The sequence below is a fragment of the Euleptes europaea genome, chromosome 15, assembly GCF_029931775.1.
Source record: "Euleptes europaea isolate rEulEur1 chromosome 15, rEulEur1.hap1, whole genome shotgun sequence".
NCBI lineage: Eukaryota > Metazoa > Chordata > Lepidosauria > Squamata > Sphaerodactylidae > Euleptes > Euleptes europaea.
The window spans coordinates 50,638,958-50,662,236 of NC_079326.1; the positions used below are offsets into that span (position 1 = coordinate 50,638,958).

General features: G+C 44.8%; 1 protein-coding gene across 1 annotated transcript in view; it reads right to left on the reverse strand.

Moving 5' to 3' along the window:
• BMPR2 (bone morphogenetic protein receptor type 2) overlaps positions 1–23,279 on the reverse strand; it is a 111,203-nt gene that overhangs the window by 19,342 nt on the left and 68,582 nt on the right. Inside the window, exons 4-5 of the mRNA XM_056861401.1 lie at positions 1,479–1,589; positions 471–562 (exon numbers count right to left, since the gene is read on the reverse strand). Coding sequence (XP_056717379.1) covers positions 471–562; positions 1,479–1,589 — 203 coding nt within the window. The remainder of the gene's footprint in view (positions 1–470; positions 563–1,478; positions 1,590–23,279) is intronic.

The window sequence follows — 23,279 nt, forward strand, 5'->3', positions numbered from 1 at the left end:
CAGCCTGCTTGCTGATGAATGAAGAGCTCAACAGTTAGCCGCACTGGGATTTCACGACCATCTGGCAGCAAACAGATCAGATGATTTAAACAGTGAAGTGCAGAGATTGCAACACATTGTTAAATTGTGGAACTCCCTGCCCCAGGAGGCGGGGATGGCTGCCAACTTGGAAGGCTTGAAGAGGGGAGTGGACATGTTCATGGAGGAGAGGGCTACTTATGGCTACTAGTAAAAATTGATACTAATGATGCATACCTATTCTCTCCAGCATCAGAGGAGCATGCCTATTATATTAGGTGCTTTGGAACATAGGCAGGACAATGCTGCTGCAGTCATCTTGCTTGTGGGCTTCCTAGAGACACCTGGTTGGCCACTGTGTGAACAGACTGCTGGACTTGATGGACCTTGGTCTGATCCAGGATGGTCTTTCTTATGTTCTTATGTTCAAAAACTCTAAAAGGCGTATTTACCTCTAGCATCTTCAGATTATCCAAGTCTAATGAGGGTTCTGATGTAGCTGCTTCCATCATGTTCATACTGTGCAGACCCTGCTTGCGGTCCCCTGAGAAATAAAGAGCCAGACATTCCAGAAGTTAAAGACCTGGTTAGTATTACACATCAAAACGGCCAGGTTGGAGCCGATCAATTGTTCAGTGCAAGGGCGCTCAACGGAAGCAGCCCTTTCCCATCTCAGTCTTCCTGGCAGCCTCCTGAGATCTCTGGAAAGCTGATGCTCAGATTTATGGAAGCCATGTGAACAAAATCCCCTCCTTGCTCTTCCACTGGCAGAGTTTCCGCAGATGCAAGAGGCTCTGTCAGCACAAGAGGGAAGCGGAAGGTGCTGTAGCATTGCCCTGTAGCATTTTGTCCACGAGGTTTATTTATTTATTCATTTTATTTCAAACATTTCTGTGCAGCCTTTCCAACTGGCAGCGATTACTCTTAAGCATTCACTTTTTAGATGTCTCCAGAAGCTGCTGGAGAAGGCAGAGGTGGGAAAAATCCACGGTCCCAAGCACCTTTCAGCCACAGTTTATGGGATCCACCTCCATACTGATGGCAGGACTACAGGTTTTGACCACGGGCCCACTTATCCATGATATGCTTTTCAAACGTCTTCATTAATTGCAGTAATGGTGGATTGGAAGCCTCAACAAGGATGATAATGCTAGGCTATATTACACATGTAGAGGTCATCTGGAACAGCTATCAACATCCTGATAGACAAGTCTACAGGGGTTTATCTCACAGATCTCACTTATCATGCAGAGATTTTTTGCTAGTATCAGATGCCATCAGTACATTTAATTCCTGGCACAGAACCCCCCTACAAAACAGGAGGAATCCACGTAGGTGCAGAGGGGGGAGGGAGACAGAAAAGTTCCATCCTGCGGACAGACATGCCTTTCGTTATCGAAAAATAAGGAAACTGCAAATGAAAACTTTGTTTTAAATTTTAGAATTTCGTCGAAACTTACCTGCAAGCATCCTGTATCCAAAGAAAAGAGCAACCACCAAAACAGCCAGTACAGATACTGTTGCCAGAGCAATGACAATGGTTTCGTCTCGGTGAAACGAATGAGATGAGTCTGAAAGACAGAAAGGAGACTATGATGACCTCTTCATACCGCACTCGTATTTCAGAAGGAATCAGATACCCACTACAGAACAAATGAGAGTGAAGTGTTATTGTAGCTATTTTTATTATATGCTTCTAATGTGTTTTTAATTTAAAAAATTATCACTTTAACTACAGGAGTTCAAGTTTATTCAATTTTATGGTCCTTAGACCAAACATAAAATGTTTGCAGGTACATTGCCTTACCCAAAGCGGCAGTATAAAACAATAACTTTTGGTTAAAACACTATACAGAATATTACTCTCTTTACAAATTGGTCAGCAATATAAAATTAAACAACCAATCTACTCTACAACTTTTAATTTCCATTTAGATTTCCTATCATTAAACACTATTCTATGAAACTTGGCCACTAACTTTGTTACCTGAAAAAATTCATCCTTAAGAAGGATGTTAACTCTAATGAATTCAGGATAACCAGTGCTCTTTCTTAAAAGAGGGCTAAGAATCTTCTCCCTGTCCTCCCTATAGTAAACACACACGAGAAGACATGTTCCAGTGTTTCTGGTTCACCACTGTTGCAGGGAAAGAGCCTTTGTGAGAAGGGAGTCTTTCTGAAAACTACAGGTGAGAATCTAGCTGTGTTCCTTACCTGTCCTACAAATGGTCCTTAAGTGGTCTTAAAAATCTGTGAATCAAATGTCCTTTTAACTAGTACAGTTAATTAACAACCCAGTGTATGTTATGCTCCTCTAAGTTGGTTGATGGGACCAGACCAAATTTTGTTTGGGCAAAATTTCAGAGTAATGTTGATCCTTATCAAACATCTAGCACATAACATAGCTGAAGACGTATGCCACATGAAACAGCAATGAAAACCATAATTGTGAGGAATTTAATAAAAGATATGCCAATGAAGACACAACTCAGCCAAAGGAACAAGCATTTCTTCACACAATACATAGTTAAATTGTGGAACTCCCTGCTCCAGGTGGTGGTGATGGCTGCCAACTTGGAAGGCTTGAAGAGAGGAGTGGACATGTTCGTGGAGGACAGGGCTATCCATGGCTACTAGTAAAAATGGATACTAGTCATGATGCATACCTATTCTCTCCAGCATCAGAAGAGCATCCCTATTATATTAGGTGCTGTGGCGCACAGGCAGGATAATGCTGCTGCAGTCGTCTTGCTTGTGGGCTTCTTAGAGGCACCTGGTTGGCCACTGTGTGAACAGATTGCAGGACTTAATAGACCTTGGTCTGATCCAGCATGGTCTCGCTTATGTTCATAAGCACTGCACACAGCCTTTCACCTTTGCCAGGATACTGGCTAACTTAAAAAAGCAAAGCAAAAAACTCTCCACACTCACAGTTCATGAAAGAAGCAACGCTAAGCAGGTCTATGCAGAAGCAAGTCCCATTTTGTCCCCAGGAAAGTTTTATAGTTGAAATCATTAGCCGATTCTAATGACACGATTCAGAAATAATATGAGCATTTTGATTATCAGCTTGTTCTTTTCTCATACTTCTAGGGCATGTCTGAGAAAGTATTTCGGCATCTTTCTAAGAGAGGGCGGATTTTCGCCCCCCCAGCATTCACAGTGGAGTTAGAGCGGGGTCTCTAGCTCCTTCACTTCTGCCCCAGCCTAGGGTAATCTTTCCTAGTGGTTGCAACCTCTATCTACGCATCCCAAATTACACAATCCCTCACTCACAAGGAGAGGCATATTTAATTCCTCCCCTCCCAACACAAATTGTCTCTTTCTCACACACACGCCTGTCTCCGGGCAGTCTGCATCTTCCACCTTCCTCACATAATTGACGTCAGCACCGTTCAGCACAGTGCTACTTCCTTTTTACCCAACTGGGAAAAATGGGAGAGTGGTAGGGCAGAACATCTTCTTGCCTGCCCCCTCCGCTCTGGCTGTAGCACACAACCTTCAGACTTCTTTTGGGTTCTTTTACAGCAGGGGTAGGGAACGTCAGGCCTGAGGGCCGTTTAAGGCCCGCGAAATAATTTGGTCTGGCCCTTCGTGGGTCCTGGCAGATCTCAACTCAGAAGGATCTAAGACTGGCAATCTACCCCCTCCCGCAGGCAGGAATAGCCTCTATTCAAGGTGGATGTGAGTTTGTTTTGCTGACAAAAGGAACCCTTTCCCCCCCCTTGCAGAAGAGTCCTTAGCTATGGAGCTGCTAGAACCACTCAAGAAACTATTAACCCTTTCCCACCCGGGCCGTGGAGAAATGTATTCCCTCTGTACTACAAGAGGGCTGGGGGCGGAAGTGGCGACAATGGATGAGGTTGAAGGGGGCCGGGCCAGAATGCGCGGGAGGGGTGAGTTCTTAGCCAGTGTGACCTCATTTCATCCCTGCAGGTGGAGGTAGCAGGAGCCGGCTGTAGAATCCGGCCCCGACCATTTGGAGCAGGAGCAACTCCGGTGTGCAACTGGACAGCTTCACCCGGCTGGTGCAACAGACCATCCTCTGCCACCAGGTGGGCGAGTGTACCACCAGTTGGATGCCTTCCTGCTTGCCCGCACCGGGGGGAGGTCATCTGGGGCAGCTGCCTGCTTGGGGCTTGGTCAGCTAATTTTTAAGTTGATAATTTTGTATGGCCAGCGAATGATGTTATAAATATCTAAATGGCCCTTGGTGGAACAAAGGTTCCCCATCCCTGCTGTAATATATTCTGGCGTCCTTCCATTCTTATCACCTTCTCATGGCCATATTTCAGCAACAACTGCAAATCTAGTCTCATCAGGCTGCATTTCTCTTACTCAATTCTCTAAACACATAATTGTTTAATTATTCATATTTTACTTCAACAAAGAAGTTTGGGCTACGTTAAGTTACTTCAGGAATGAAGCCAGGATATAACTGGCCTTTGTATAATACAGCATCTTATATCCGATTGAAGGGTTTTGACTCTCGAAAGCTTATACTCGAGAAATGTTGTTGGTCTCTATGGTGCTGCTGGACTCAAATCTACCACTTCTACTGCAGACTAACCCAGCTGCCCTCCTGAACCTAACAACATTTTACAGTTAGCTTCCCTACAAACAATGCATCCAGATTCCATTATTACATTGGTATTATAAGACCCAATAGCCCCGTGGCACAGAGTAGTAAGCTGCAGTACTGCAGTCCAAGCTCTGCCCACAACTTGAGTTCGATCCCGACGGAAGTCGGTTTCAGGTAGCCGGTTTTAGGTAGCCGGCTCAAGGTTGACTCAGCCTTCCATCCTTCCGAGGTCGGTAAAATGAGGACCCAGCTTGCTGGGGGTAAAGGGAAGGACGACTGGGGAAGGCACTGGCAAACCACCCCGTAAACAGAGTATGCCTAGTAAATGACGGGATGTGACGTCACCCCATGGGTCAGGAATGACCCGGTGCTTGCACAGGGGACCTTTACCTTTAATTACAAGACCCAATATTAATGAGAATCTCAAAGGGAAAAAAATCAGAATAATTCTTAGGCTCTAAGAATGGTTTGTGGCAAATTCGGTTTCTGATTTGAAGAAGATGAAAATGAAGTTTAAACTTATCCCTAATACGGTCATTCAGAAGAAGTAAGCTGATTTTCTGGGTATGGAGAAACATGACTGATTCCCCCCACCCCCACTGCAATGACTTCATATTCAATATATAGCTAATCAACTAGCTTGAGGAAATTATAGCAACTGTTAGAGGCCCTACCAGCCCTAATAGCTGCTAGAGGCCCCAAGTTAGGAAGGTTTAATTCTAATTGATTTATACTACAAATGCCATGTGTTTTGCTAACTGTGGGTTAAGAGGCTCACAAAGGAGTAAGTACTCAAGCTAAAGACTCTAATCCAAATTCTTCTTTCCGCTTAGACATTCTCTGAAGCAGCAGTGGTGGGAAATCTTTATTATTCAGATGCTCCCTCTCTGGATCAAAGGATTATTCTGACTTTAATTAAACGGAAGCCGTTTCATTGTACTTACAGCATGTCCTAGATTGCTAGACGATTATTAGTTTAGACGCATATTCAAAGGATGGCAAGATATGTAGCATTTTCACGGGTAGCGGGAGAATATTTGAGTTCTTCCGCAGTTGTCACACCAATCCAGCAATTATTCAATGGCGGCCATTTTAGGCAGCTTTCCCCGCTGCAACGAGGATAGCTACTCCGTGATAGCGGTAGAGACAATGGGTCATATTGAATCAGCTTCACCATGTGAACCACGGCAGAGGCAGACTACCTAACTCGTCTTGAATCTTGATTTCCCGTTACCTTGATCACTGTGTTATACTCCCACACTCTATTAACTTCCCCTTTCATGGTCTTAATGGGACTATACATTTAAGTCATGGCACTCTCCTGACAAGCTGTATTCCTGCAGGCAACTTTCTTTTCTTCTCACGCATGATCCGTCTTTCCCTTTTGAGTCATTTCCAAATGTGCGGACGAAGTTCGTCGGAAGCCCCGAAGAGCCACTAGCAAAGATTAACATCTCTTTGACCGAGGTTATACGAAATCACAATCTTAAGGTGAATGTCACTCACCCCACCCCCAACTTTGACAATACCATAGACCCCTGAAAGGTAGATTCTCTACTCTCCATTGTTTTAATGTATATGTATTATGGATTGTAAAGTGGTTTTAATGTTGTTACCCACCCTGAGCCTGGCTTCGGCTGAGGAAGGCAGGATAGAAATTTAAAGTAGTAGTAGTAGTAAAGAAGCATCTGTCTCTGGAAGAACAGAACAGGGTGGACTAGGAGGTGGAATATAATGGCAGAATCTCTCACTCTACAGTACTGTAAACGCAAAAAACCTGTGGATGTTATGAATCAGTGCTTCACTAGTGATAATATTACCATAAAGCAGAATTATAGTTTCCTGGGTTTATTGATCTCGAATTCTATCAAGAATCAAATGGGGGGGGGGGGGATTCCACAGATGCTACTTCCGTTCTGACCCACTATTTTATCTCTCACATGGAACTGGGAGGGGAGGGCAGAGGTCCCCATCCTTCTAAAATGTAGTTTTACACTATATGATACCTTCTTCCTGCATACACAGCATTTTGCAATCATTTCAATAATATTCTAAACATTAATTTCCTTCTGACGTTTCAAAGAACGATTACATTAATTACAGCCCTCTACAAGCATAAGCTTGAACTATCGATAAGTGTTTCAAAAATGTCAAGATGGGAGTTAATCAGCTGGCTGAATTGCTAATGCTGCTCGTTTTTATACTTATTCTACATAGTTACCTACTTTGCTCTGCTCCTTATTGTTCTATGTGTAAAAGAGCTCAGCATGAGTCCGTGAATGGGTAGATCAGGTGGCAAAACCCAGGTATGCACCTGTCTGTCCCTAAGCACCTATGCGTTCCCCCCTCGCAGGAGGTCCTGCAGAGAAGCAGCAACAGCTGGACAACTATCTGTTCTACTGTGTGCTGGATACTTCCCACACAGCTGGAGCTTGAAAGGCTGTGAAGTAAAACAACCAAGTACCATTGTCTTGTCAGGTGTAAGTGATATGTACACCCCCACACAGGTTACTACTATGCTGAGAGAGGCCCTGCAGGCAGCTGACAAATGTCAACCCAAAATGTTTGATGGATCCTGGGAAATAGGGGCTGATCTCAAGCCAGCATCTTCAGTTTGCTTTGGACAAACAACCCATGGAGGGGAAGGGCGACCAAGTCGCAGCCAAGTTATGGCGACCCCATAGGGTTTCCAAGGCAAGAGATTAACAGAGGCGGTTTGCTGTTGCCTGATCCTGCCTAGCAATCCCCAACTACCTTGGTGGTCCCCCATCCAAAGACCAACCAGAACCGACCCTGCTTAGGTTCCAAAATCTGATGAGATTGGGGTAGCCAGCGTTAAGAGGGGTGGTTTGGAGCGGTGGACTATGAACTGGAGAACCAGGTTTGATTCCCCACTCCTCCACATGAAGCCAGCTGGGTGACCTTGGGCTAGTCACACTCTCTCTGCCCCACCTACCTCACAGGGTGTCTGTTGTGGGGAAGGGAAGGTGATTGTAAGCAGGTTTGATTCTTCTTTAAGTGGTAGAGAAAGTCGGCATATAAAAACCAACTACTACTACTCCTCTCCAGCCAAGCCAAGCCAAACTACACGTACCCAGACTTAATCTTAGATCAGCTGGTGTGAGAAGAGCTGAGAAATTGAGAGATTAAAATCAGGAGACAGCCCTTTGTTTCTGGGGTTTTTGTTATGGTGGAGTAGGAGAAAAAAAAACCCAAACAGGATGACATTTGGTTGGGCATGTTATTTCATTACTCTACAAGAGTCTCTGTGTGTGTGTGTGTTTGGGGAGGAGAGACAAACCAGGGAGGATATTAAAGTCCTGATAGCTCATCTCAGCTCACAGGTTGACAGGAATACAAATCTAATACATGAATGATTTACGGATAATAAAAGTGAGTTTTTGTGCCGCTAAAACGGAGGCGTGCAGTTGCTGCTGGTTCTACTTGACACCAGGAGAGGAAGGGGAAAGATAAAGGAGAGAGTCTAATCTCAGCTAGAATAGAAAGGTATGATGGGACTAACATAAATTCAATAAATTGGTTGGGAAACAATTTATTGTCCTGAGAATCCATGTTCTAAGATGATACGTGACATTAAATTAACATCACGAAATCAGGAAAGTCAAAGTCCCACTAAGCGGCATGGAAGCTATCAAAAGCTGCCTGAATCACATGTTTATATCATATACACATGCACGGGGTGGGGTGGGGAGACTTTCCAGGAGTTGGTGTCTCTGTATGCAGGAACTGAATCTAATTTTTAATACAACGGAAGTACTGCAACAAAAGAGGAGAGCTATCAGGCAGGATGTAATTGTGAGCCTCTGGAATGCTATTGAGATAGTAAGATAAAAGTGTGTGGAATAAAGGAAACTGATTTTGTATATTTTTGCAGCAGAAGAGGATTTCATAGCAACCTAAATGGATGCTTCCTCTCTTAATGGCACTGCATTACAGAGAGGTGGTTAGAGTGGTGGACTCTGATCTGGAGAACCGGGCTTGATTCCCCACTCCTCCACATGAGTGGTGGTTGCTAATCTGGTGAACTCGGTTGGTTAATTCACTCCTCCACATGAAGCCAGCTGGGTGACCTTGGGCTAGTCAAAGCTCTCTCAGAGCTCTCTCAGCCCCACTTACCTCACAGGGTGTCTGTTGGGAGGGGAGGTGATAGTAAGCCGGTTTGAGTCTCCTTTAAGTGGTAGAGAAAGTCAGCATATAAAAACCAACTCTCTTCTTCTTAAACTCCATGAAATTTCTAATTTGTAAATGGGTTTATAAGATGACTGTATTAGATGACGATTTGGAGACCATCAAGGAAGACTGGGGCTGCTGTGCAGAGGAAGGCAATGGCAAACCACCTCTGAACATCTCTTGCCTTGAAAACCCCACGAGCTTGGAACTTCACAGGGTCACCCTGAGTCGGTTGCGACTCAACAGCACACTACAGAATCTTTTATTAACCCAGCAATTCACATGCAGCCAAGCTTCCTCCAGCAGGAGAGCTGCTTCAATCTGACAGGAATCAGACACCTCCTTTTCAGAAACTCTTCAGCAAACCTGCAACTGAACACTGCATCCCGTGGTAGATTCAATATAGCACATGACCTTTTAAATAATATCTAGAATAAGTAACTACAGAATGTTGCATGTCTATATAACCAAAGGATGCAAGAACGGTTCCAAAAGGTTGTTATCCCAACGTAAAATCCCGGACTTGATTCGTTGACACAATCCAAAACTCGCTGTCACTGGTTGCTGCTGGCGTTTAGTATTTGCATTTGCCCTGTGGTGCACAGTGGTAAGCTGCAGTACTGCAGTCAAAAGCTCCACTCACAACCTGAGTTCGATCCCGACGGAAGTCAGTTTCAGGTAGCTGGCTCAAGGATGACTCAGCCTTCCATCCTTCTGGGGTCGGTAAAATGAGTACCCAGCTCACTGGGGGTAAAGAGTAGATGATTGGGGAAGGCCACGGAAAAGCACTCCCTAAACATAGTCTGCCTAGTAAACATCAGGATGTGACGTCACCCCATGGGTCAGGAATGATCTGGTGCTTGCACCTTTACCTGTTTACCTTTCAGTCTAAAAGAGAAGCCCCATAGGCAGCGTCAAAGACCATGTATTTTCTACAAAGAACAAATTACCATGTAAGAAAATGTGATGCCAGGCAATGTCTAACATTGAAAGTCAACCAAAAGTACCATTGGGATTTATACTATCATTGCAGTTTATGTGAAGATCCTTTTATGCATACAACCAAGGTCAGACAGAACAGGCTGCCTTGGGAAGCTGCAGAAAGGAGCGGTATTTGATATAGCCGTTTAAATGCTGAATACCAGTATCATATTGGAAAAAACAAAAAATATGTCTTAACTTTTGATCACGACACTGATTTTGATGTCACACTGAATGGATGTAGATATTTAAGGTTGCCAGGTACTGCCAGTGGGACAACCGGCAGGGGGTGGGGGTGGGACAGCGGGAGCAAAGAGAGGCCAAGGTTGGCTTTGCCAGCGATGCGGTGGCGTCACTTCTGGCACACACCTGAAGTGCATCATCATGTCACCAGTGATGCAGGGATGCTCTTTTATTTGGGCAAAAACTCTATGGTAAAAACAACTTATACCACAGAGGTTTCGCCTAAATGCCAGAGCATCCCTCTGTCATCAGTGACGTGGTGACATCACTTCTGGTGCATGCTGGAAATGCCGTCACTGCACTGCCGGCAACACCGGCCTTGGCCTCCTTTTGCTTCCAGTAAGTTCCCCACTACCCTCACGTGGATGGCCCAGGCAAGCCTGACCTTGTCAGATCTCAGAAGCTAAGCAGGGTCAGCCCTGGTTAGTATTTGGATGGGAGACCACCAAGGAACACCAGGGCTGCTGTGCAGAAGAAGGCACTGGCAAACCACCTCTGTTAGTTTCTTGCCATGAAAACCCAAAAGTGGTCACCATAAGTCTTCTGCGACTTGAAGGCACTTTACAGACACAACACAAGTTCCCCACTGGCCAAATGCTGGGTGCCAGGGGTGCCCGGAGCAAGGGAATCCCCTGCCCCCGGGGGACTTGGCAAGCCTACAGATACCTATTGCTGAGAACAATTATGACCAGGAGTCTATTGATTGTAGGGTTGCCAGGTCCCTCTTGGCCACTGGCGGGATATTTTTGAAACGGAGCCTGAGGATGGTGGGGTTTGGGTAGGGAGTTCAATGCCATAGAGTCCAATTGCCAAAAAGGCCATTTTCTCCAGGTGAACTGATCTCTATTGGCTGGAGATTAGTTGCAATAGCATGAGATCTCCAGCTAGTACCTGGAGGTTGGGAACCCTAATTAATTGGGATATGTTGACATCCTACCCAACTGAGATTGACACATTTGTGATCAGGTAGCCTGCTTCAGCTCAGAAAGTTTGATGTGGGGTGGGGCTAGAATCAAGTCAGTAGCACCTTAGAGACCAAGATTTTTGGGATATAAGCTTTCAAGAGGGAAAAACCCCTTTGTCAGATATATAGGGTATCTTCTACATGGTTCTGTGGACAGATATGAGGCAGCAGCAATCCCAAGATAGAGAAACAAGCCATGCCTCTGCAGTCCTTTTAAGCAACTATTTTTGCACGTATGCTCTAAAAGCCTGTCATAATTTTATTCCAATACATATTTCAGACATTTCTTCAGTCCAAAGGTGCTGAAAGAGATGTACAAAAATAAAATAGAATGAAAACAAACCATAAATTGTAAAACTATAAAAACAGCAGATCTCACAGCTCTATATTACAAAAAAGAACATACTATGTATTTTTGGACATTCCCTGTTTCTATCTATAGGCACAACTTAATTATAGGGGAGTTCATTTTTGTGACCCGGGAAAGCTACTACATCTGGGCCTTATAGAAAGAACTTACTCTTGTGGTTCTACAAAAATGTGGTTAAGTTGATTCCAGCGCAGCTCTTATGTTATATTTTACCAAACATAGCCTCAACTAAGTCATATGTTTTTGTTATCTACCGGTATTCCCCCCAAAAGGTTGTTAGCTGGAGGCAAGCTGTTATAAACTGAGGTGGCTTTCCCATTGTACCACTTTGGTTGAAATACAAAACATATAGAAAGCAGTAACAACAACAAAATGGTTTCTTTCCAAATCATCCGAAAATTGTTACATTGCCTTCTAAATGTGCCTATGTCCAGGCATGACTGATCTGCAATATGGCAATCATTGCCTATCAACAGCTGTTCCAGGGAGAGCTGCCCCCCCAAAGGACAGAGATCCCCCAATACTGTTTTGCCAGATGTGTGCGCAACTTAATTTGGTCCTAGGCAGTCTAGTCACTGAAAAAACTAGCAAGGGTATTTTAATCTGCAGTGCGTTGAATTTCGTTCAACGCACCCTAATAATATTTTTTCGTTTATGTACCGTGTTCTGTGACCAACATTAAAAACAACAACCCTGGATGTCAAAATATGAAAAGGTACCAATTTAACAAAACTCGATTTGGAGATTTAATAACGTTAACCAACAGAGCATTTGATTTAATTAAATCAGGCAGTCAAATCATTATCCTATACTTATGACTCAGCTTCCTCTAAGGTCAGATTACGGTTGCATTCTGGGGCACTTGGTAGCATTTCCCTTCAATTTAATAATGTAAGCTAATTTGAGCTATCTTTAATTAAGTGCAGTTTATTACTAAGCACATCAAGAAAAGCAGACCTGAACTTGGTACAAGTTAAACAGAGCTGCTGGAAAAATACTGGTTAACTTACCTAAAATAAATATACATTACAAAATATCATCTGATTTCTCACACTTTCATTCCAATGGGTTCCCTTAAGAAGGGGTTCCCAATGTGGCACCAATGGCCACCTTCGTGCCCACCAACACCTTTCCTGGCACCTGACGAGTGTTTTCAGACGAGTGGGCAGGGCCCAGCAGAGCTTCTGATTGGTCATTAGATGGGCTGAGCAGATTTTAAAAAAACAGATTTCAGCAGCAGCTGCCCCCACAGCACAAGGATCTTCACTGCGTGACTGAAGGAAGGCTGTGTCTTCTGTAAGAAAATAGTTCTAAACAATCCATTCATCTTAAAAGGCATCCTGATAAGCAGAACTTCTGCCTGATATGTGGAAGTGCTGCTATTAAAGTGAACCATAACCACACTTCCTGACATTTTGTAGTTGGCTCCGCCTCCTGCAGTAGCCATTTTGTGTTTGGCTCTGCCTTCTGCGGCAACCATTTTGTGCTTGCATCCATAACCCAGTGTCAGAATTCCAAAGATGCTCGCAGGCTCAAAAAGGTTGGGAACCCTTGACTTAATGCATTCGCCATTGTGCCACCCTTGCAAATATCTTCAGAAGTAACTAGCCTACAATATTAGTCACTATAGTCTGTAGGGCTCCATCTTAGACAGCCAGGGTGGTGTAGTGGTTAAGAGTGGTGGACTCTAATCTGGAGAACCGGGTTGGTTTCCCCACTCCTCCACACGAAGCCAACTGGGTGACCTTGGGCTAGTCACAGCTCTCTCAGATCTCTCTCTCAGCCCCATAGGGTTGCCATCTTCCAGGTACTTGCTGGAGATCTCCTACTATTACAACTGATCTCCAGCTGACAGAGATTAGTTCCCCTGGAGAAAATGGCTGCTTTGGCAATTGAACTCTATGGCACTGAAGTCCCTCCTCTCTCCAAACCCTGCCCTCCTCAGGTTCCGCTCCAAAAACCTCCCGCCAGTGGCGAAGAGGGACCTGGCAAGCCTACAGCTCCACCTACCTCACAAGGAGAGGAAAGGAAGGAGATTGTAAGCCAGTCTGATTCTCCTTAAAAGGTAGAGAAAATCAGCATATAAAAACCACCTCTTCTTCTTCTTATCCCCCATGCTATTTAAAAGCTATGTGAAGCCACTGGGAGAAGTCATCGGGAGGTTTGGGCCGTGGAGTCACCAATATGCGGATGACATCCAGCTCTACCTTTCTTTCCCACCTATTTCCGATGAAGCTGCCGATGCTCTGAACAGGTGCTTGAAGGCAGCAATGGGCTGGATGAGGACGAACAAGCTGAAAACTTAATCCTGACAAGACATAGGTGCTCTGGGTTAGCAGAAAGGCAGACCAGGGACTATTGGTCTCGCCTGTGTTGGATGGGGTTACGCTGTCCTTGAAAAGTCAGGTTCACAGCTTAGGAGTACTCCTACCCACAGGTTGTGCTAGCTGAACTGCATTAAGCTAAAAACCCAGCTCCACAATTAAAATTAGGTGTGAGTCCATGAAATAAAGCCAAGACATGCTTCAAAGTTTGCATAGATATTAACTCTGTTGAAACCGGTACACTTGAAATCAGACTTCATTATACAACTGTTTCTTTTAGCAATGACTCTCTGTAATATTGCTGCAAGCAGATGCTGATTCAGAACAGACTATCCCTTTATTGGACAATCGGAGTGGCTGTTGGATGAAGAAGATAAATTAGCACTTCATTCTTGTTTCCACAGCCAAAGAAAAAAAAGTTAAGACCCTCTAATATACTCATTAGTTTAAAAGCATTATTTTTCAGGGTCTTAAAAGAAATACTGCAAGCCTTGCAGTTATGCTAGAAACAGATCCTTTTACAGTTTAATCAGATCTAAAACCAGAACTGAAGACGTGCCCAGTATTTGTAATGAACTGTGCCTACCAGATATGTAGCAAAACTACAACTACACTAAATTGTGTGTGTGTGTGTTAAATGCCGTCAAGTCACTTCCAACTCATGGCGACCCTATGAATCAATGTCCTTCAGAATGCCCTACCTTTAACAGCCTTGCTCAGATCTTGCAAATTGAGGGCCGTGGCTTCCTTTGTAGAGTCAATCCATCTCTTGTTGGGTCTTCCTCTTTTCCTGCTGCCCTCAACTTTTCCTAGCATGATAGTCTTTTGCAGTGACTCTTGTCTTCGCATAATGCGACCAAAGTACGACAACCTCAGTTTAGTCATTTTAGCTTCTAGGGTCAGTTCAGGCTTCTCCTCCAACACCACATTTCAAAGGAATCTACTTTCTTCCTATCAGCTTTCTAAAATAAAATACACTAAAATACAGTTGCAAAATGCTTTATGACAGTTTGATTTTGATCCAGAACTTTGTTTTTGTTTTTTTTATCAATGGAATATACCATGCTGTTAAAATAATGTATTGTTCTAAGGTGCAATGTGTTTCATATAAAGTAAAAAAAAGGGGCAATGTGTTTCATATAGCGTATTTAAGAACACAAGAAGAACCTTAGTGGATCAGACTACCAGTCCATCTAGTCCAGCATCCTCTTTCCCATAGTGGCAGTCCAGGTGCTTCAGAAAGCCCACAGCAGGGGCAAAGAGGCGAAAGCCTTCCTCTGCTGCTGCCCCTCAGCAACTAGCACGTCAAGATATACTGCCTCCAAACATGGAATCCCATTCAGCCATCATGGCTGATCACCAACGATGGGCCTTGTCTTCATTCCCCTTTAAAGCCAGCGATGCCAGTAGTCATCACCACATTCTATAGCAACAAGCTCCACAGATTAATCATGTGTTCCTGTGAAGAAGTACTTTCCTCTATTGTCTGTTCCAAATCTGTTGCCCATCGATTTCATTAGATGTCCCCAAGTTCTAGCTTTTGGGGTTTGTTTTGGCAAGCTGAGAAAAAAGTTCTCACTATCTCCTCTCTCTATGCTCTTTTATAAACGATCACTTCCCTCCTTAGTTGCCTTCTTCCCCAAAATGAAACTCTTCAAACACTTTAGCTGTTTATGCATGGGAGGTTTTGCCTTGGATTTGCCGCTCTCTAGATGTACGTTTTTCCGATCCAAATTCTCCGAACTCTGCATGGAGGCTTATTTTTGAGTTTTGAGAATTTGGATGGGGGAAAATGTGCTTCTAGAGAGCGGCAAATCCAAGGCAAAACCTCCCATGCATAAATGGCCTTTAAGCCTTTCTGTATAGGGATGATGTTCTATCTAAGCCATTGATTATTTTGATTGGCCTCTACATCATCTTTTTTCCACATAGGGCAACCAGAACGGTAGACAGGATTCCAGACACAGCCATCCCACAGGCCTAACAATGGTGTTACAATAGTAGCTGCTTTATTTTCAACACTTTTCTTAATATTCCCTAGCACAGAATTTGCCTTTCTCACCACTGTTACACACTCGGTTGACATGTTTATTGAGCTCGCCACCATGACGCCAAGATCTCTTTCCTAGTCAGCCACCACCATCACCACCATGACGCCAAGATCTCTTTCCTAGTCAGCCACCACCATCTCCAGCATGGTGTAGTGGTTAAGAGTGGTGGTTTGGAACGGTGGACTCTGATCTGGAGAACCGGGTTTGATTCCCCACTCCTCCACATGAGTGGCGGACACTAATCTGGTGAACTGGGGTTTTTCCCCACTCCTACACATGAAGCCAGCTGGGTGACCTTGGGCTAGTCACGGTTCTCGCTGAACTCTCTCAGCCCCACATACCTCACAGGGTGTCTGTTGTAGGTGTCTGTTGTGGGTGATCATAAGCTGGTTTGATTCTGCCTTAAGTGGTAGAGAAAGTCAGCATTATAAAAACCAACTCCTCCTCCTCCTCCACTTTTAACCCTATCAGTGCATACGTCAAGTTGGGGGGGTTACCCCACCTTACACTGGTTTACATAAACCTTAGCCTGTTACTTTCTTGCCCACTTACCCCATTTGGAAGAACTCTTCTTGGAGTTCTTGAGAATTGACTGATGAATAATTTGATACCATCCATAAATTTTGGACATTTTACTGCTCACCCCCAATTCCAGATAACATATGAACATTTTAAATAGCACCAGTCCTAATAAAGATCCCTGGGGGCACACTACTACTTTCTCTCCATTGGGAGAAGGGTCCATTTACTCCTACTCTTTGCTTTCTGTCATTTAACCAGTTACCGTGAGGGATTGCCTGAATGATAATGGACCCATTCCATTGTTAACTTTTCTCACCACTGAAAAACAAACCATGAAAAAGAACTCATTAAAAAAAAAACTAAAATCACAATGCAACATCGGTAAATGGATTTCTCAGTTAAGGTCTTGCAAGCAGGATGCTAAATTCCTGTTCACAGGTGTTTCCTGTAAAATCCATGTGGATTTTGTGTTCGGACATATTCTTACAAGGAAGGAAAATGCTTATGATGGAATCAACCCAAACGTCTTTTGCTTCTAAATAGCTTAAAACGCTGTTTTCTAAAATCTGGCACAGATTGGATCAAGAGAATCTCATTATCAAAGAATCTGCCCATTGCTGGACAATTGCAGAAGGCTGTTGGGTTTCCTTATCTGAGTGCTCTTTTTTCCAGCTCCACCAGGTCTGAGTAATGGAATTTCCTGCCAATGCAACTGGTGGGGTGAATAGTAGCAGAATGGTCATTGCTCTACGATCACTTCATGAAGACACGCCCATGATTTTGCAGATTAAAATAGTTACCCTTAGACAGGGTGCGGCCCAGGAAAAACAGGCTGTAAGTGAGCCAAAGGCAGAGAGCGAGAATTAATAATACACGTTAAGAACACACAACTCCAGATTTCAACAGCATAGCAGGCACACTGCACAAAAGGAAGCCAAGCACAATATACATATAAGAAACACTGGCATTAAAAAATAACTGGCCAGCCCAAAGCCTTGGTGCTCCCAGTGATGTCCCAATTGCAAAGTAAGATCCACGCACACTGCTTATTACAGACAATTTCCCCAGCCCTCTGTCACAAATCTAGAGTTACTACCTTTTGTTTTAAGAGGGGGAAAAACACCTTGCCCTGAATGGAAGGGCATTTAGTACATGCTCAAAGAACCATTATTATTATTATATATTATACCCTGTCCTCCTTCCATCATGAAACTCAAGGCTGTTTAAATAGGTTCCCCAGAGGTCTCCCAACCACGGCACTGACTTACTCAGCTTCAAGCCAGGTTGTTGTCTTATGTGATTTCCAACCTTCTCATTGAATCTCTTTTTTTTTGCCGTCAAGTCACAGCTGACTTATGGCGACCCTGTAGAGTTGTCAAGGCAAGAGACCCTCGGAGGTGGTGTGCCATTGCCTGCCTCCACATCACAACCCTGGTATTCCTTGGAGGTCTCCCATCCAAATGCTAACCAAGGTCCGGGCTCAGAGTGTGTGACTGGACCAAGGTCACCCAGCAAGTTTCCATGGCGCAAGTGGGGATTCGAACCAGGTTTTCCCAAGTCCTAGTCCGACACCTTAACCACTACACCCTGCTGGCTCTCTCTGGAATCTCATACCCAAAGACATATCAGAGCAAGTCAGCAGCAGAAGCACTCTTTGCTCTGCTGTGACTGTAAAGTTGAAGTTTTGTGACTAGAATACGATCCTTATCCAGATCCATGCTCTTCTACCACTATTGCAAAGAAGGCTTAGAAGCTCCAAACCCTGGGTCCTCTCCACTCATCTTCCTCCTTCCTGCTCATCTGCCCTCCACTTCTGCCTTGTAGCTAAGAGAGAAGAGGAACGCCAAGGGACTTCTGAGAAGGCGTTCTACTTGAATTGCCTTCCTTCAGTTTTTGCAACAGTCCCTACTGCGAACGATCACTGAGGCTAACCAGAGGAAAAATCTGCAAATAGCAGCAGCATCCTGATAAGTATCTTTGAACTGTTCTAACAAGGATTTATTTACTTCATTTACACCATGCCCTTTCTCCCCGACTGCGACCCAAACCGGCTTACGCAACTAATTAAGACCGGAGACACAGCTTCATGCTTTGAATATATGTGGTAAGGCACATAATATGGAGTCCCTTTGTTTTCAAAACAGATTTGTAATGTTTAAGACTGAGATCTGCTTTGCCTGATCAAGCCAGCCACATCTAACCCTCCTACGAACACGTGCATTTTTATAAACTGTGAGAAATTAAACAAAAAACAAAAAAACACCTCTGTGCCCGGTCTTTCGAGTTTAGGTTGACTATGTAGATAAAGTACGCAGTGTTCCTCTGAGCAGTTAAACCTGCTCCTTTCTCCGGAATTCGCAGCTAGGCGGGCCTGGCAAATTTAAACAGCTCCCGTGTGCTCCTATGTGACGGCGGGCCTGGCTGGAGCAGGAGCTTCCTGCACGCGAATCAGAGGGGGAGCCGCCGTCTGCCTCGCTGGAGCCGGGGATGTTTCTGTTTACAAATCCTGGAGCCAGGCCGGGGCACTGCCTGGAGGCGTGCCGTCTGCTTCCCTGCGACACTCAGCCTTTTGTCTGGGTCTGCGTCAAAGAAAGAACCCTGCCACGCTACTAGCAAAGGGAGGGTTGGGTACACAATGCATCAGCCCTGGCTCCCTCCTCTTCTCTCTCTCTCTCTCTCTCTCTCTTTTACAGCCTGGTTCAGAAAGGCAATTTAAGGATTACTGGACTTTAAAAAAATATATCACAATATCTCTTTCCAAAAGAAATGGAGAGGGGGCGGCGGGAATTGGCTTCTGGTCTGCCGTGACTCCTCAAACGAATGCAACCGACACTGGCGTTCCCATTTGCATACACAGAAAGGAGTCCCACCTACACTGAATCCTTTCCCCCATGTGCTCTGAATGATAAAAAAGTGGATTGTTTCTTTCATAATGTATACCTGAACGTGTCAAGTTCAAAAGTTTGCAACTTGCGGATACGATAAAAGCCGCAGTTGCGTCTGGACCCTTTCGATTTTTAATTAAATCAGTGTTCTTAAAGAATTTTTTTTTAAAAAAACCTCTTTCTAGTTTAACAATAGCTTTCCGTTCATGCTTTGTTCTAGAATGCACGTTTTCCTGCTTTATTCAAAGAGATGTACTTTGTAGCCTGCGCTGCATTTATACAGCGGTTTGGCAATCCAGCAGTGGAGCGAAAACAGAAACAGATGTTTTGATCTCTTGTAGATGTGGCCTTGGAATTCCAGAACAAAAACATGCAGCTTGAAATCTAAGTGTGGCAAAGGTTATCTTGCTCTTGGGTAACACCTTCCAGATTTTTGCCACTGGTACACAGTTCAGATAGGTGGCTGAGTGCTCAGAACGCGAGCCATCTGTTCATCTCTAAAGGTGCCCCAGGGGTTTTGGGGATTGTTTTTTTTTTGGGGGGGGGTGAGCAGATTAACATGGATGCCCTCCAGAATTTTAACAAAAAAATAATTTAAAAAATCCAGATGCTGTGACATTTCTTTCACATGAGCGGGCCGCCTCTGCTGAACGGCCTCCACAGTCCCCACCGCCTGGCTCACAGACGGGAGCAAAGTCATGCAGAATTAAAATGTGCCGATACGCTACAGCCTTCAAGCTGCCCTCCATACGGAACTGTATGCAATCAGGCTTAATATGCTCGCTACCATCTCTAGGCATAATTTATTTTTGGCATACCTCTTGGAGTACACTGCTGATTCAGGCAGGAACAAGGGTTAAGCACAAAGCCCAACGAGGCCTCCAAGACATGGAGTTAGTTACAAATGTCTCCCCCTTTTTGCTTTTAAAAAGAAGCTTGCAAGAAACTGCATCACGCTGCCGGAACTGTCTCAGTAATTCATTTGTACAAGGCACCAATTTTAGGTACATGCAAAGCACAAACAGATTGACAAGATCAAATAATTCATTTCTATTATCTCAGCTGGATCAAAAAAGGCTGCTGGAAGCATCTCTGTGCTTTAGGGTTAAATTTAGGAATGCAACACAGGGTGATCAAATCAAAGAGACTTCTAAGAACATCAGATGCAAATATGCACCGATACCACCAGGGCAATCCAAAGGGGGGGGGAAGCACTCAGCAGGCGGCATGACCCTGGTGCCGGCGTACATGCCCCTTGCGCTTGCATGAGGGGCATTTACAGCAGCGCCAAGGCACTTACACCAGTGTCAGGGAGCAGAGTGGCAACCAACACATGGACGTCGCGCACCAGCATGATGCAGTGATTAAGATCGGTGGTTTGGACCGGTGGACTCTGATCTGGAGAACCGGGTTTGATTCCCCACTCCTCCACATGAAGCCAGCTGGGTGACTTTGAGCTTGTCACAGCTCTCTTAGAGCTCTCTCAGCCCCACCTACCTCACAGGGTGTCTGTTGTGGGGACGGGAAGGTGATTGTAAGCCGGTTTGATTTTTCCTTAAGTGGTAGAGAAAGTCGGCACATAAAAACCAACTCTTCTTCTTTCTCCGATGTAGGGGCTCGCACCAGCAAAAAAGGGGGCGTTCCTGGGGGCGGGGTGGGAACGCCCACTTTTTCTGGCAAAATGTTACACTGGCAAAAACTGTGGTACAGCCCATAGAGCTGCAAAAAAGCCTCCTCCCATCGGTGCAGCCCTGCCTCCATGTCCACAGTCGGCTCTGGAAGCTGACAAATCGGCTGACCAATGGGGCAGCAGTGGAAGCCAGCCCAGCCCCCTCAACAGTGCCCAATAGTGGGGGCCCTCCCCCTTCATAAACACCTTTTCAGACACACATACCTCCTGGTAGGTAAGGCACACAGCTGGGGATGGCCCAGCAATGGTTAGGGTTGCCACGTCCCTCTTTGCCACCGGCGGGAGGTTTGTAGGGCAAAGCCTGAGGAGGGAGAGGTTTGGGGAGGGGAGGGACTTCAATGCCATAGAGTCCAATGGCCCAAGCAGCCATTTTCTCCAGGTGAACTGATCTCTGTTGGCTGGAGATCAGTGGTAACAGCGGGAGATCTCCAGCTAGAACCTGGAGGTTGGCAACCCTAGCAATGGTGCAGCTGCCCCCCTGCCCCAGATTGCGCTAGCTATTGAACAAATATTTTAACACATTCTAATAACAGCCACTGTCTTTCCTAGAAAAAAAACCCCAGCATTAAACAAACATCAGACCTCATCACTAAGCCAGTTCTAGTAGAACTCAGCAAGCGAATGGGCTCTCGGCCTACTAAATGTCTCAGTTCCTATAGCAACCGAGCAACGTTTGTTTTATTTATACGTTTAAAATGTTATTTGAAGATATACATGAACAATACATACCCGAAAGAGCACAGCGCAACATTAGTTATGGAGGTCTCTGGGGGACAAAACTGGTTCAAAATTGTGGAGGTTAAGCATTGAAATACTTTGGATGATTAATGAATTCACAGGAGAAGGAGAAGTCTTGTAAGTACAACCTTGGGACCTTTTGAGATTATTATTTGTACACAATAAATGGTTTACTCCATTATTGTAAAAGCACAAGAAGTCAAGGTAAGGCTAATCTTTGCTGCAATATTGCATTTTCCCTGAATTCTAAACACAATACATAGTGCAAACAATACATCGCCCCCCCCCCCCACTTAGCTGGCACATCAACTGCAGTTGCTAACGCTGTGCTGAATATGGTCGCATGCTATAGGCAGGTAGCAGAGGACAGTGCCTATGGCAAAATTCGAGATAAGCACCAAAACCTTCCTTGAACCCATGAAGCTACTGTAAACGGAATCAGACCATGTGTCCACCATGGTCAGTACTGTCGACTCAGACTGGCAGCAGCTCTCCAGGGTCTCAGGTGAAGGTCTTTCACATTACCTACTGCCAGGCCTTTTCCACTGAAGATGCTGGGGGTTGAACCTGGAACCTTCTGCATGCCAAGCAGATGCTCTCCCTCTGAATTACAGTCACAAAGTTAAATTGTGGAACTCCCTGCCCCAGGAGGTGGTGATGGCTGCCAGCTTGGAAGGCTTTAAGAGGGCAGTGGACATGTTCATGCAGGACAGGGCTATCCAAGGCTACTAGTCAAAATGGATACTAGTCATGATGCATACCTATTCTCTCCAGGATCAGAGGAGCATGCCTATGATATTAGGTGCTTTGGAATGAAGGCAGGGTAATGCTGCTGCAGTGGTCTTGCTTGTGGATTTCCTAGAGGCACCTGGTTGGCCACTGTGTGAACAGAATGCTGGACTTGATGGGCCTTGGACTGATCCAGCATGGCTTTTCTTATATTCTTATGAGCATGCCTATTATATTAGGTGCTGTACCAGCTGAAGCATCTTCAAAAGCCAGCCCCATACAGAGTTCTTTAAGCAGTTATGGATGACTGGAACTAGAGCCTGCTCTTCAAGGGAAGGATTCTGCTGGCATCCTAGCCAGAGGTGATGACAGAGACTCACAGCTATAGCCACCATTAGTTACTCGAGAAGCAGAGCAGAGTTCACAAGTATTGGCTGATCAATCAACAGAGTATGGCTTTCTCTAGTTTTTCGACTGAACTCTTACCTTCTCCAGGCAGACGCTACAAATCCAGAAGCCACATGAACACATGAAGCTGCCTTATACTGAATCAGACCCTTGGTCCATCAAAGTTAGTATTGTCTACTCAGACCGGCAGCAGCTCTCCAGGGTCTCAGGCAGAGGTCTTTCATATCACCTACTTGCCTAGTCCGTTTAACTGGAGATGCCGGGGATTTAACCTGGGACCTTCTGAATGACAAGCAGAGGCTTTACCACTGAGCCACAGCCCCTCCCCTAAGCCTAAGAAGGTTTCCCCTCTGTTCACTGGATAATGGATTCAAGAGTTTGAATTCTGTTTTTACTGGTTTTATTGTTTGTGGTTTGTTAAAGCTGTTTTAAAACTGATATTTTAAAACTGATAAGTGCTTTACGATCGAGTTTTATTTTTGTTGCTCTCCATCCCGAGAACCTGATGTCTAAGGAGTGGCAGGTATCTAAAATAAATAAATATTTAACTGGATTGCCATGAACAAGAGCAAGAGAGAAGGCT